The sequence below is a fragment of the Schistocerca piceifrons genome, chromosome 2 (assembly GCF_021461385.2).
Source record: "Schistocerca piceifrons isolate TAMUIC-IGC-003096 chromosome 2, iqSchPice1.1, whole genome shotgun sequence".
NCBI classification, from domain to species: domain Eukaryota; kingdom Metazoa; phylum Arthropoda; class Insecta; order Orthoptera; family Acrididae; genus Schistocerca; species Schistocerca piceifrons.
Window position 1 is genome coordinate 48,460,114 of NC_060139.1, and position 14,581 is coordinate 48,474,694.

At 51.5% G+C, this 14,581-nt stretch overlaps 1 protein-coding gene across 1 annotated transcript in view; it reads left to right on the forward strand.

Moving 5' to 3' along the window:
• Positions 1-5,737: 5,737 nt before the first annotated feature.
• Positions 5,738-14,581, forward strand: part of LOC124775139 (putative uncharacterized protein DDB_G0271606) — a 114,989-nt gene continuing 106,145 nt past the window's right edge. Inside the window, 5 exon segments of the mRNA XM_047249979.1 lie at positions 5,738-6,097; positions 6,165-6,335; positions 6,377-6,991; positions 7,042-7,478; positions 7,480-7,542. Coding sequence (XP_047105935.1) covers positions 5,738-6,097; positions 6,165-6,335; positions 6,377-6,991; positions 7,042-7,478; positions 7,480-7,542 — 1,646 coding nt within the window.

Here is a 14,581-nt window from a genome sequence, read left to right on the forward strand (position 1 = left end):
CCTAGGTAAGAATGTCACGTAGTTATCTTTGGTCATTCCTTTCATGTCACTGAGTACAGTTTGCAATTCCTTAGATGGTGTGTTAGTTGTACAATTAGTCGGAGAGTCTGAAAGAGATCTTTGTTTAAAGTCCAATCTTATGTCTTCTTTTATGGTCTCTCAGTTCAAAGAATGATAGGTAGATGGTGGTTTTCATAGTGATAGTTCAGAGAATGCCAGATAAATGGTGGTTTTCGTAGTGGTTGACGCTGATGGTTGAACTGACTTCGCCATATTGTTAGTGTCTTCAGGGTATGTAGCGGTTCCACGGCAGCTCTCTCATAGAGACCGCCTCCCCACCCCGTCTCATGACGGTGATGCAGAGGCTGACACAGCAACGACCAATCGTTAACCGACATTCCCCTCCTCGTAATTTTTGTGGATTGATGTTTTGGATGGCAAGAGGTTTGGTTAGATATTGCGTAGGAAGCACTCGCACTTAAATCGCTTGTGTTTTCGCTATTTACTTGCTTAGTAACATTTGAAAATCCACCTGTGACGAAGCTTGCTGACATAATATAGTCCCGATACTTTACATCGTCGTACGGAAATTTTGTGACATCGTTTCCTCTATGTGCATACAGCTGGTAATGCTGTTGCATAATTTTGACTTGTGGAAGCATTTGTGTATGAATGTTTGAGGAATTAAAAGCTTCCCGTTGCCCATACTTTGAATCAAAACTGGTGGTTTGCTTTTGTTGCCGATTCCAGCATGGTTACGTCTTTTCAGGTAAATGCATGTCTATTTGTTGCATAGCTCTGTTTCAGGAGGTATGTTGCGGTTCTGCGAGTTTCTTTATCATACATATTTACTTTTGTTTTTGTTCCTGCTGTGGTACTTTTCACCTGAATTTGTATTTCTTTTCTCTACTTCTAGTTAATAGTTTAACATAATTGCATAAATAGCGTCGAGAAGCGCATTCTGTTTGCTTTACTGAAGAGGTTCCAAAACTTATCCTCTGGCGGAACACTTCGAGAACATCGGTACTGTGATGGAACGCCTTGTTGATTTTGAAGGTTAATAAAATATTTAAAAATGTGAAAAACGTGTTTTCTATATTTGACTGCATCAATTTTAAATGATTAATTATACAAAAATCTTAATTTTTTTTTAAATGTCGAAAAAATGTTATGGTATTAATAATTTGTCATGGAGCACTTTTTCACTTCCTGTGGATCACCAGCGTTCCGCGGAACTCAGTCTGGGAAACCTTACTCTAGAGCATGTCAGAATGCACAAACGACCTGCTTTCGCGTTCCTGTGACGCGCATTCTGCTCAGCAGCGGACAGTGAATCGTATGTCGTTATATTAGCCAAACGTGGCTTGCACTACTGCTCACTTAGAAATCATCTCGGGAAACATCAGTTTACTGCGAAAAATCCCTTGAAATTACTGATTTCCTTTCTGGACAGCAGGCTTACTAGAGTCCAACAAATACGTTATCTTTGCCGCAAGATGAGGAAAGCGATTAACACACTACGAGCAGTTACTCGTGTATGGAGGGGTGCTGGACGATGTGTTACGATCACCCAGTATTGTGGTCTCTTAAGGTATGTCCTCGACTATGAGTTTATTGCCTACGGAAACGTCCGACACTATGTATTAATAACGGTTGATGGGCTATAATATCCAGCCATAAGATTGTTTAGGAACCATTTACTTATCACCAGAAACGCCCTATTAGAGAGAACCAGGGAAATGTAGATCGCCATCAGACGCGAATTTCTGCCATAAAAATTCCGATTACTATGCTATTCCTACTACTATGCTGAAATGTTATGACTTTTCAGATGGAAACCGGTATTTTAATCAAGTAAGTAAAAAAAGGGCGCTGTTCAAACAAAAGTTGTTGAATGTGAGAGACATTATCTTTGGTGAAGAAAGATCCTTTCATTTACGATGTTTAGCAGGCAATATGAATTTCTTCTATTTTTCAGTGTGATGTATTTTACCAGTTACAATATTTACCCACTCAAGGGTCTCCTATGCAACATGGCCATTTGGTTACAAATTACCTCTAGTTATACAAATAGACTGAAAGTCGCGAAAAGAATCTGTTTTGCATAAACAGTACTGCGTTAGGAAGCGCAGGGAAATCAATCTTACGGGAAAGGCGAGTATACATAGTGCAGAGGAATAATCGTGTAGTTACCTTAGGTACACGCTACTGTGACATAATTATAATTCTAAGTGCCTCTAGAACTACTCTTCGACAACTCGAGCACTATAAGCGAAACTCGTGTAACAACAGGTACATATACCTCACTGAAAAAATCCCTTCAGTGGGGTGTAATACTAAAATTGTGAACTACAAGTGTATAAGCGATCGTTCAGCCGGAAGTCACTGGCGTGGCGATTGCACACTCTAATCTTGTATACCAGCAACACAACCAGTTTGTAATTGCAACACTTCCTTATTGATTACACATACACATGAATTCATCAGCAGTAATAATCAGTTAACAACATATGCATATCAAGGCCCTATCCACAATTAGTATTTATAATATTAACCGTCACACTTGTGACAACGGCCCCTTTACGTGCCGGTAACAACAACCAAAATAATAGATGAAATAGATAACCACATATTTACAATGTCGGCTATCGCCTTTCTCACTCAGTTTTACACTTAATGAAAAGGTAAAACTAATTTGATGCTGTCTGACTTGAAGGGTACTATTAATTGTTCGGTTTACACTTAGCATTGTACTATACTCAACGTCCAGAAGATTTTAGACTTTATGCAAGCTTAAGGCAAAACGTCAATTTAATGAAAATGTGATGGACGCGACCAAACGTTAATCTATTACGATTTCACAAACACACGATCCAAAGGGTGAAATTATACTCAACTTTGGGCAGTAGGAAATCTTCTGCCTAAAGCAAGCCTCTCGTTGAGTGGAATAGAGAAATCGCGCTTTAACGGGGTCCAGTCGGCCGAAGTGGCCGTGCGGTTCTAGGCACTGCAGTCTGGGTCCGCAAGACCGCTGCGGTCGCAGGTTCGAATCCTGCCTCGGGCATGCATGTGTGTGGTGTCCTTATGTTAGTTAGGTTTAACTAGTTCTATGTTCTAGGGGACTAATGACCTCAGAAGTTGAGTACCTTAGCTGCGCTCAGGCAGTCGTTCGCACTGCCTGACTCGCTCCCTGCCCTTTTAACAGATGACTCGGCTATGGCTGACTTAGTTTTACGTTTTATTCGGGCAGGGGGTTTTTATTCTTTAATCTGAGTGTTTCTGTTTTTATCTTATTGTTTTGTGTTGATTCTGGCCTTTGGCCTCCGGTTTTAAACTGATTTTTTAATGTGTTTCAAGTGGTTGGCTTTTCCTTTTTTATTTCTCTGGTCGGCCAACCACCGTCACACTCTGTGTGCTTTTAGTTCGCTTTGTCTGGTCTTTGTCTCAGTTTCTCTTGTTCACTGTCGTCTGTGCTCTATTCTGTTACTCGTATTTTATTCTCTGTGGGTGTTTTTTTAGTACTTGGACACAGGGACCGATGACCGTAGCAGTCTGGTCCCTTTAATCCCCCAAACCAACCAACCATAGTGCTCAGAGCCATTTGAACCATTTAACGGGGTCCTGACAGCCCTGAGTTCAAATCCTGAGATTTCCGTCACACTGCAAGCTCGTGGGGGGAGGTTTGCTCGCGTCGACCACTTTACACGTTTCCTTTGATATATATATATATATATATATATATATATATATATATATATATATATATATATACTACGTGAAAAGATGTGTCAGTCCACACCCAATGACTTAAGGTCCACCTTACAAGATAATCTGTCTTTGGTAAATGGCTGACACCACATAAATCAAACGTGGAGTACCTAACGTGACAATCAACCTTCGGACACGTATTTGAAATTGCAGTAGAAAACTACTGTCACTTCAATAGGTCGCTAACGCAATAAGCACGGCTCCTATGGCCACAGACTAAAATACACACGCCCTCTGTCCGACCATAAAACACAATGTGACCTATATTTATCATGATCACTTGCCTTCCATACACACAAGAAATTATTAAGAAACAACAAATACCACTTATTCGAAAAAGCAGAAAATTCTAAACTATAACTAAATTAAGAAACGACGTTCAAGTGAACCAGCTACCTTCAGCGTGCCACTAAGCACCAAATCCAAACTTACAAATGCGAGGCGCTATTTCTAGCCAATTTAATAACATAATACCACGGCCGTTACACAACATAACTCGCCTCGCCACCACTGCAGTGAATGTTTTGCTATCCACTAGGTCGAGCAACTGCAACAGTCAACAGCCCTTAAGTACACAATAATATTCACTATATATAGAAGGAGGAACCCACCACGAAAGCTTGGCGATTAATTTTTTCTTCTTCATGTGAAATTCACACGCCATCCATCCACATAGCTCTCGAGGTATTAGCAGGTCCTGGTCGCCACTGGGCAGCCGTGTCACTGCAACTTCAATACTTTCCAGCAGCGGCCCATGCTTCTTCGTAGCTGCAACTCAACTGGTCCTCGCGGCATACCGCCGTGCCACGTGACATGGTGTCACCAACTTCCCACAACGACAACACCGAAAGCACGTCACGTCACAGAGCGCACGATCGCCACAATAAATAGCCTGTCTCAACGACGCAAAGAGAACAAGGCACAGGGACAACGATCAAAGATGGAAGTAAGAATCGATATCGCCTGGCGCCGGAAACTCACCGGCTCAGTCACAACAGTGGATGAATAAGTAGGAGAGAGAATTCAATACCTTAGAAAGCAATAAATAGTTCTTCCACATACAGACTTCCTGCATAAAGTGAAAGAAGACGCCAAACTTCGATGGTCAAGACTATGGAACACATCACAGTGCCAACGATGCAGGTCTTACACTTTCACTCAATACTACATAGCTGGGCACCATGGTATAAAGAAACTAATCATAAAATTATCTCGGGATTCCAGCAGTATTCAGTATTTTAAAATCAACCAGGTCCCGGCCGAGTTTTCCTCGGTTAAGTGGTGATTGCTGCTGCCATCGTTATAAAGCACCGCTGTCGTCAGTGACGTCACATCTCCGACGGTACCTCGCTGCGAGTACCGCCCTTCCATTTGTGTTTTCGTGCACTAATCGAAGCGTTAGCGTTGCAGGTGCCAGCCAGCCAGGAGAGCAGCAGTGGTCCAGCCGAGCAGCAACAGCAGCAGCAGCGGTAGCAGTGGTAGCAGCGGTCCAGCCAGCAGCATGGGTCCCATCCAGCAGCCAGCAGCGGTCCAGCCAGCAGCAGCAACAGCAGCAGCGGTCCAGCCGCCAGCGGCAGCAGTCCAGCCAGCCAGTGGCAGCAGTCCAGCCAGCAGCAGCAGCACTCCACCCAGCAGCAGCAGCAGTCCAACCAGCAGCAGCAGCAGTCCAGCCAGCCTGCAGCAGCAATCGAGCCAGCCAGTGGCAGCAGTCCAGCCAGCAGCAGCAGCAGTCCAGCCAGCCAGTGGCAACGGTCCAGCCAGCAGAAGCAGTCCAGCCAGACAGTGGCAGCAGTCCAACCAACAGCAACAGCAGTCCAGCCGGCCAGCGGCAGCAGTCCAGCCAGCAGCAGCAGCAGTCCAGACAGCAGCAGCAGCAGCAGTCCAGCCAGCCAGCAGCAGCAGTCCAGGCAGCCAGCAGCAGGAGTCCAGCTAGCCAGCGGCAGCAGTCCAGCCAGCATCAGCCGCAGCAATGGCAGTCCAGCTAGCAGCAGCAGCAGTCCAGCCAGCAGCAGCAGCAGTTCAGCCAGCCAGCGACAGGGGTCCAGCCAGCAGCAGTTGCAGTCCAGCCAGCCAGTGGCCACAGTCAAGCCAGCAACAGCAGCAGTCCAGCCAGCCAGCAGCAGCCATCCAGCCAGCAGCAGCAGCAGTCCAGCCAGAAGCTGCAGCAGTCCAGCTAGCCAGCGGCAGCAGTCCAGCCAGCATCAGCAGCAGTCCAGCCCGCAGCAGCGGCAGTCCAGCCAGCAGCAGCAGCAGTCCAGCCAGCAGCAGCAGCAGTCCAGCCAGCCAGCGGCAGGAGTCCAGCCAACAGCAGAAGCAGTCCAGCCAGCCAGTGGCCACAGTCCGCCAGCAGCAGCAGCAGCGGTCCAGCCAGCCAATGGCAACAGTCCCGCTAGAAGCAGCAGCAGTCTAGCCAAAAGCAGCAGCAGTCCAGCCAGCAGCAGCAGTGGTACAACCAGCCAGCGGTAGGAGTCCAGCCAGCAGGAGCAACAGTCCAGCCAGCCAGCAGCAGCCATCCAGCCAGCAAGCGGCAGCAGTCCAGGCAGCTGCAGCAGCAATCCAGCCAGCCAGCAGCAGCAGTCAAGTCAGCCAGCGACAGCAGTCCAATTAGCAGCAGCAGCAGCAGTCAAGCCAGCAGCAGCAGCCATCCAGCCAGCCAGCGGCAGCGGTCCAGCCAGCTGCAGCAGCAGTCCAGCCAGCCAGCAGCAGCGGTCCAGCCAGCAGTAGCAGCAGTCCAGCCAACCAGTTGCAACAGTGTGGACAGCAGCAGCAGCATTTCAGCCAGGAGCAGCAGCAGTCCAGCCAGCAGCAGCAGCAGTCCAGCCAGCAGCAGCAGCAGTCCAGCCAGCCAGTGGCAGCAGTCAAGCCAGCAGCAGCAGCAGTTCAGCCAGCTAGCAGCAGCAGCAGTCGAGCCAGCAGCAGCAGCAGCCAGCGGCAGCAGTCCAGCCAGCAGCAGCAACTGTCCAGCCATCAGCAGTCCAGCCAGCAGCAGCAGCTGTGCAGCCAACAGCAGCAGCAGTCCACCCAGCAGCAGCAGCAGTCCAGCATGCCAGCAGGAGCCATCCAGCCAGCCAGCGGCAGCAGTCCAGCTAGCCAGCGGCAGCGGTCTAGCCAGCAGCAGCAGCAGGCCAGCCAGCAGCTGCAGCAGTACAGCCAGCAGCAGCAGTTGTGCAGCGAACAGGATCAGCAGTCCAGCCAGCGGCAGCAGCAGTCCAGCCAGCCAATGGCAACAGTCCAGGCAGCAGCAGCAGCAGTCTAGCAAGCCAGCAGTTGCAGTCCAACCAGTCAGCGGCAGTGGTCCAGCGAGCAGCAGCAGCAGTCCAGCCAGCAGCTGCAGCAGTCCAGCCAGAAGCAGCAGCAGTCCAGCCAGCCAGCAGCAGCAGTCTAGCCAGCAGCAGCAGCAGTCCAACCAGCCTACAGCAGCAGTCCAGCCAGCCAGCAGCAGCAGTCCAGCCAGCATTGGTAGCAGTCCATCCAGCCAGCAGCAGCAGTCCAGCTAGCAGCAGCAGCAGTTCAGTCAGCCAGCGGCAGCAGTCCAGCCAGCAGCAGCAGCAGTCCAGCCAGCGGCAGCAGCAGTCCAGCCAGCTAGCGGCAGCATTCCAGCCAGCAGCAGCAGCAGCAGTCCAGCCAGAAGCAGCAGTAGTCCAGCCAGCCAGCGGCAGCAGTCCAGCCAGCAGCAGCAGGAGCAGCAGCAGCAGTCCAGCCAGCCAGCGGCAGCGGTCCAGCCAGCAGCAACAGCGGGAGCAGTGGCCCTGGCCCTGCCCACGGCAGCAGCGGGTGCGATGTTCCTGGTAGCCGTCGGCAGCGCCAGCAGCGTGGGACCCTGGTCGTCGTCTTCATCTGTCTTCGTCCGTCTTCGTCGGTTCCCGGTTTTTTCCTCTCTTTTTCGTCCTGTACTGATTTAGTTCGTCCCTGTCGTCATGTCAGCCCCCACCACCACTGCCACTACTACCACCACTGCTGTAGTGTATACTTCGCCATCCGCCGCCACCACCACCATTACATGGTGTGCCCAGTCGCACCCCCCTTTCCATCCCTTCTCTTCTATCTCTCCCATCTCCCTCGCTCTTTGTCGCCCCCTCCCAGCTTCTTCCTCCCGCTCCTCTACCTCTGAACCTTTTCCCCCACTCCCCAACCTGTCACTGCAGCTAGGGTGGTGGCCTGATGAGCCATTGCCCATGCCCGGCTCTCCTCATCACCTTCGCCATCACCACCACCGCCATCGCCGTCGCCTTCACCATCACAATCTCCGGCGCTGACTACTGCATCCACGCCGGGACCTGCCACTTCCCTCCACCTCCCTATAGCTCCCGTTCCTCATGTCACCACTCACCCTTCCGCCGCCCTTAAACGCCCTAGTGGCACCACCACCTCCTCCGCTCCCGAAAAGGACCCGCCCCAACCTCCTTCCACCCCCCCTGGATGCCGTGGATGTCTCCCCACCTGGCCCTGCTCCCTCCACCTCCTCCTCCTTGTTCTCCTCCCCTCCCTCTTCCTACAAATACATCCTCTCTTGACCCGATCCTTCCCTCCTCGAGGCCTGGAACCTCTCCCTCCTCCTCCGCCAACACTTCCCTGGTGCCCCCGTCTCACTCCTCACTCCCAGACGGGACACAGTTCTCATCTCCTCCTCCAGCCCCACCGTCCATACTGACATCCTCTCTCGCATCCCCATCACTCGGTTTGGACCCAACGCCTCCCTCACCACTGCTCCCTTCCCATCTCCTACCCACCAACCCCAACCCCTGCATCGCCAACGACCCTCACCGCCATGATCACTCGGCTTAGTCCGATGATCACAGAGGAGGAGGTGCTGGCGGAGCTCAAGGCGCATCCCTTGCTGGAGGTTCGGGCGGTCTGCCTCATTTTTAACTCAGCCGGCCCCATCCACCTTATGCGGGTTTTCTCAGAGGACGCCCCCTGAAGGAGGGTGCCCTCCTCTTCAACCAGCGATATAAGGTCGACCCCTCTCGTTCCCCTCCTCAATCCCTTCGCTGTCAGAGGTGTCTGCGCTACAACACACACACAACAGCTCAGTGCCATGAGGCCCCCATCTGCCTGCATTGTAAGCAAGTGCACTTCCTCCGGCAGTGCCCTAACCTTCAATCCCCTCCCTCCTGTAATACCTGCAATCTTCCCCATCACATATACTCCCATAAATGTAAAGCCCGACCCCCTCTGACCACTCCTGAACTCACCGTCCCTGTCTGCCCTCTGGACGCCCCCACCCCTCCTCGCAATTCCCTTCGTCCTCCCTCCCACCGCTGAGGACATCATCAGGTTCCTCACTATTGTTCTGCAAAACGTCCATCCTTTCCAGCGCCCTGACACCCTCCAACTGATCTCCCTCACTGCCCATTCTGTCTTCCACCTAAAAATGTATACCACCTACTCCCACAACCTGGCCTATTTCACCTTCTCCCGTCTCGACAATCTCGTCTAATTGCCTGTCATGGCGCGACAGCACTGTATTATGTTCAACAACATCCGTTCCCTTCCTGCCAACAAGAACCTCTTCATGCACACCCTTGCAACCCACCAAGTGGATGCCTTCCTCCTCAATGAAACCTTCCTCCAAACCCACCACACCATCCACAGTTCGCCCTACCTTCTCCACCGCTCCGATAATCCTGATAGCGCGTGGCAGAGTTGTCATTGGTCACCACCGCCAGATCCTGGTTCGGCTCCAACCTCTCATTCCCGACCCCACCGAACACCTGATCCTTAGTCTCTTCTTCCCCAGCCTTACCGTCACCTGCGCCACCATCTATGTCCGCCCTCACACCCCTATTCCTTTCGACTTCCTCTCCCACAATGATCGTACCTTCTCCTCCTACATGATCGCCGCTGACCTCAACATTCACAGTCATTCTGCAGCCCAGTTACGGTGGTGGCATCGGTTCCTCTCCACCCTCCAAGGCGACCTCGTCCCCATACCCCAGCACACCCACCCCAAATCCTACTCCACTCCCAATGTCATCCTCTGCTCCCCCAACCTCCTTGGCCACATAACGGTGGATGTCCTGGACCCCATTGGTAGTGACTATCTTCCTGTCCTCCTCACCGTTTCAGACGGTCGTCGTTCCCGCCCCGACCCCTGTCATGACCCTCCCCCGAAATACATCCATGATAATTCCCCTGCCGACTGGAATGCCTACCGGGATCCCCTCTCCACCCAGGTCGATGGCCACCCCTTTACCTACCACCACCCTGATGATATTACCCATGCCGCCTCCTTTCTCCAGCAGACAATGTCTGAGGCCGTGGCGGCCCACGTCCCTTCTGTCGCCATCCACCCCCACTCTCCTACCTTACCCCCACAGGCCATCCTCCTCTTCCGTGAATCCCGCCGTCTCTACCGTGCCTTCCTTCGCACATGTGACCCGGGCACACTACGACGCCACCAGCAACTCCAGAGACACATCTGTAACTTGCTCGCAGCTAAGAAACGCCGGGACTGGTGACAGACATGCACCCACTTAAACGTTACCCCTTCTATAAACTCGTCCAAGTACTGGTAAGCCTTCCGCCGTCTTACCGGATCTAACCCCCCCCCCCCTCTACTATCCTCTCCTTCATGACAACCAACCCTTCCCTGACGCCATTAGTAAGGCCAATCACTTTGCCTGCTACCTCTCCGATGTCTTTACCATTCCTGGCGATCTCCAGTTCGATTATTCCCTCTTCCCAGATGTTCGCAATCGAACTGACACTTCTGTCCCTCCCCTCGCCCCTGGTTTCCAGTACTTGGACAACATTGCACACACAGGAACAGGACTCAATGCCCCTATCACTACACATGATCTCATTGCTACAATCCACATGAAATGCAACACTGCTCCTGGTCACGACCGTGTCACCTATCGTCACCTTCGTGAAGCTCCTACCGCTTTCCTCTCCACCCTGGCGAGGCTCTACAATGTAGTCCTGTCCACCAGCTACTACCCTGACCTGTGGAAAACCTCCGGTATCTTGATGTTCCTTAAACCCGGTAAACTGTCATCTGCTGTCTCCTCCTACCGTCCCATCAGCCTTACCTCGGTCTTCAGCAAGGTCCTGGAATCCATCCTCACCCGATGCATACACTAGCATCTCCGCCAGCACCGCCTCCTTCCCGTTACCCAGTGTGGCTTTCAGCCGTCCTTCTCTTCCGATGACCTTCTCCTTCACCTCACTCATCTCCTCTCTGAACAGCTTAATTCCCATCATTCTGCTATCTTCCGCTTCCTTGACCTTGAACGAGCGAATGACCACGTGTGGCATTCCAGTCCTCTCTTCAAGCTCCAAACCTCTGCCCTTCCTATTAACTACGTCCGTCTGATCAGCTTCTTTCTTTCCCACCATCCTTCCTACGTCACCATCCACAACATGGATTCCTACACCTTTTTCCCCTCCGCTGGTGTGCGCCAAGGTTCCGTCCTCTCCCCTCTTCCATACCTCTTGTATATGGCGGACATGCCGTCCCCTTCACCCCCCATTCACCTTCTCCAGTACGCCGATGACACTGCTTTCCTTGCCCTGGCCCCCACCCTGCAGCGCTCCCAACACCTACTCCAATCCCATCTTGACTGGTTCACCGCTTGGTGCAACCGGTGGTTGCTTAAGGTCAATCCTGCCAAATCCCAGGCGATCATAGTAGGCAAAACCACTCCTTCCATCCGCCTCCTCGACTTCTACATCACCATCTATGGCCGTCCTATCGCCCTCACCCCCACCCTTAAGTACTTTGGTGTCACCCTTGACCGTCGCCTCTCCTGGACTCCCCCACCTCTGGACGATCCAAGGCAAGGCACGCTCCCACCTCTGTCTCCTCAAACTCCTCTCCGGCCGCACCATCCTCCGTACCTATAAATCCCTCATTCGCCCTATCCTTTGCTATGCCCACACTGCCTGGATCTCCGCTCCCCCTACCTTTCACAAATCCCTTCAGATCCTGGAACGCCATGCTCTTCGCCTCGCCTATCACATCCGTATCCCCTCCCCCTCGCGGATCCTGTACGACCTAATTCCCTTCCCCCACCTCCTCCTTTTCCTCGAACGGATACGGATCCTCTACACCTCCCCCAAACTCAATCCTCCTCACCCGCTGGTCTCTCCCATCCTCTCCCGCCCCCATCCACTGCCATGCCTGTACTTCCATGTCCCACCTGCTCACCATCTCTCCACTCTCCACACCCTCTCCCTAAGTGGCGTCCGCCAGCTCCCTCTCCCTGATGATGCCCTCCTCCCCTCCATCTACCCCTCCTACCAGCTTCGATCCTCCCTCCCTCTTCCTGTGTTTGTTTCCTTTGGGCACCCCTTCTCCCTTCTCTCCCCCTTCCCTCCCTCCTCCCATTATCCTGGCTCCTCCCCCGGGCTTCCCCTACCCCCGTCCCTCTACTCCTCCTCCCATCTCCTCTGCCATTGGCATCTTTGCTCTCCCCTCTCCCTCTCCCTCACCCTTCTTCCCCTCTTGGCAGGTCCCTGGACTCGCACACGCTACATGGACATTCGCGTGCCGGAGATCATCGCCGTCAGTTTCTCGTGTGTGTGCCGTCGTGTTTGTGTTAGTGTTCACCGTCACGCTCCCACGTTCACCTGTGCCGTCGAATCATCAGTGTTTGTGCGACGTGCCAACGTGTTTCAGTGTCATTTCCATCGAGTGTGAACGGCTCCGTGTTTTGTATTTTTGTGTGTCTACTGTTTTTTACCCGTCACTCTATCTATTATGTATCTTCTTAATGTTTCTCATTGGAAAATCGAAGGCTGAAGAGCAGCGTACGCTGATGCTGCCAGCCTACTTATGTATCTGTATAGGTATGAAAATTACAATAAAGGAAAAGAAAAGTGACGTCACTAGTGCTCGCTCCAGGCCATATATGATGATGTTTTCATTGCGCGCTTGCCGCACCCGCTTCACCTTTCCGATGGCCGGGTTCCAAGCTGTACTTCGCTGCAGGCCGCCGTCTTTATTGAGGGTGTTGTCAGCAATTTTTAACTTGATCGCATATTTTATAATACTGTCTCAAAAACTAGTAGTCCGTGTAGTAACAGATGTCTCGGCAAATGTAATGCGGTGTCCGATTTTTAAGGCAAGTTCCTCCACCGCTGATTTTCAGGATAGTGTATGGAAAAACATATAAATTGAAGTCACCCCAATCACAACAACATGATCAGGAAAATTAGTAACGACATAATGTAAGTTCTCTCTGAAGCGCTCTAAAACTACGGTTCCCGACCCATGTGGTCTATAAAAGCGTCTTATTACGATTTTTTATAGACCTTTGATGCTTAACTTCACCAGAATTCGTTCGCCTTAGGAAGTCTTCACTGCAATAAATACGCGACTAACCCATCCTTACTATAAATACGATGTCTGAAATTAGGATTTTGTTGCTATTAACTTGCTGTTTCATCCAACATTCTGTTTATAATACTATTAGGCCATAATAACCTTCAATAAGTGAGATTCTTCGGCAATTTACTAGCATCATATTAAGGTTTTTATATCCGATCTTCATGGACGAGCATTCTCTGAGAACTTTGTGGCTGTTGTAACCTCGATTTTGGGCGGCAATTCGTCATTGATTCCAAAGGGGGGGGGGGGGGGGCGGGGATTCTGTGACCCAAAAAAACTCCATCTGCACGCCACATGTAGTCTAATGTCCCATTAGCAGCTTCCTGCAACTAGCACACGAGTGAGCTACTAGGGCAAACCCTATAGTTCTTCGCCCCATAGAAGAGGTCGAGAAATTCGCGACAGATACCGCCCTGCGTCGTCTGAGCCTTTGGTTTAGACTTTTCACTCCGCTGCAAACCAGAGGATCGCGGTTGGTCCTGGGTACGATATTGCAGTTTACCCAGCACCCTGTGTGCGATGCTGGTTACCTTAACAAATGGGTTATCTGCCGAAAAGAGTCGAGGATGGCCTCAGAACTCAAGCGGCAGGCGTGCTGACGTTTGCCACTATTTTCATCCGGTTGCAACCAGCATCGTAGGTAGCCGTCTGCTGAGCCTGTTCTACGTCACGGACGGGACTCTCCTGGCAAACATGCAGAGCGCACGCCGGCATTCCTTCCCACCCTGCCTGCTATTTCCCTGACGGGCTAAGTCACCCGTCCAAAGCTGAAGCTCCAAATGAGTAGCATACCCACCCTCAGGACTTGTCCAGACGGGCACGAGAATCGGCCGCTGGCCAACAGGAGACGCAAAGCATGCTGGCTAAGTAGTATCAGTACGACCTTGTCCTGTTGTTCAGGCGTAACGAGCCAGCGATGCGGCTCATTTTTTCTTTCACCTTCCCCCCCAGTGACAAGCGAACTCACCACTGTCCACTACTCAAGTGAGTATGGAGAGGTCAGACGTTACATATTGCAAGAGACAACGGCAGCCGGGTCATCAAAGGATTCCAACGGCACGAAAAGTGCCCCAGGTCTTGTCAGCGGCGCCCTGATGTTGTGACAGCTTTGAGCATTAGCCATACAGCTGTCGACCGTATCCGAAACAGCTTCAAAACTGTATATCGGTGGCAGCCAATTCTCCTTGTGGCCGCTCACATCAACCACAGTCGTCAGACATTTCGCACTGTCTGATCAAAAGTATCCGGACACCTCCAAAAACATACTTTTTTCATATTAGCTCCGTTGTGCTGCCACCTACTGCCAGGTACTCCATACCAGCGACCTCAGTAGTCATTAGATATCGTGGGAGCAGAATGGGGCGCTCCGCGGATCACACGGTCTTTGAACGTCTTCTGGTATTTGGGTGACACTTCGGTCATACGTCCGTACGCGAGAATTCCACACTCCTAAACGTCCCTAGGTCCAACTGCTTCCGA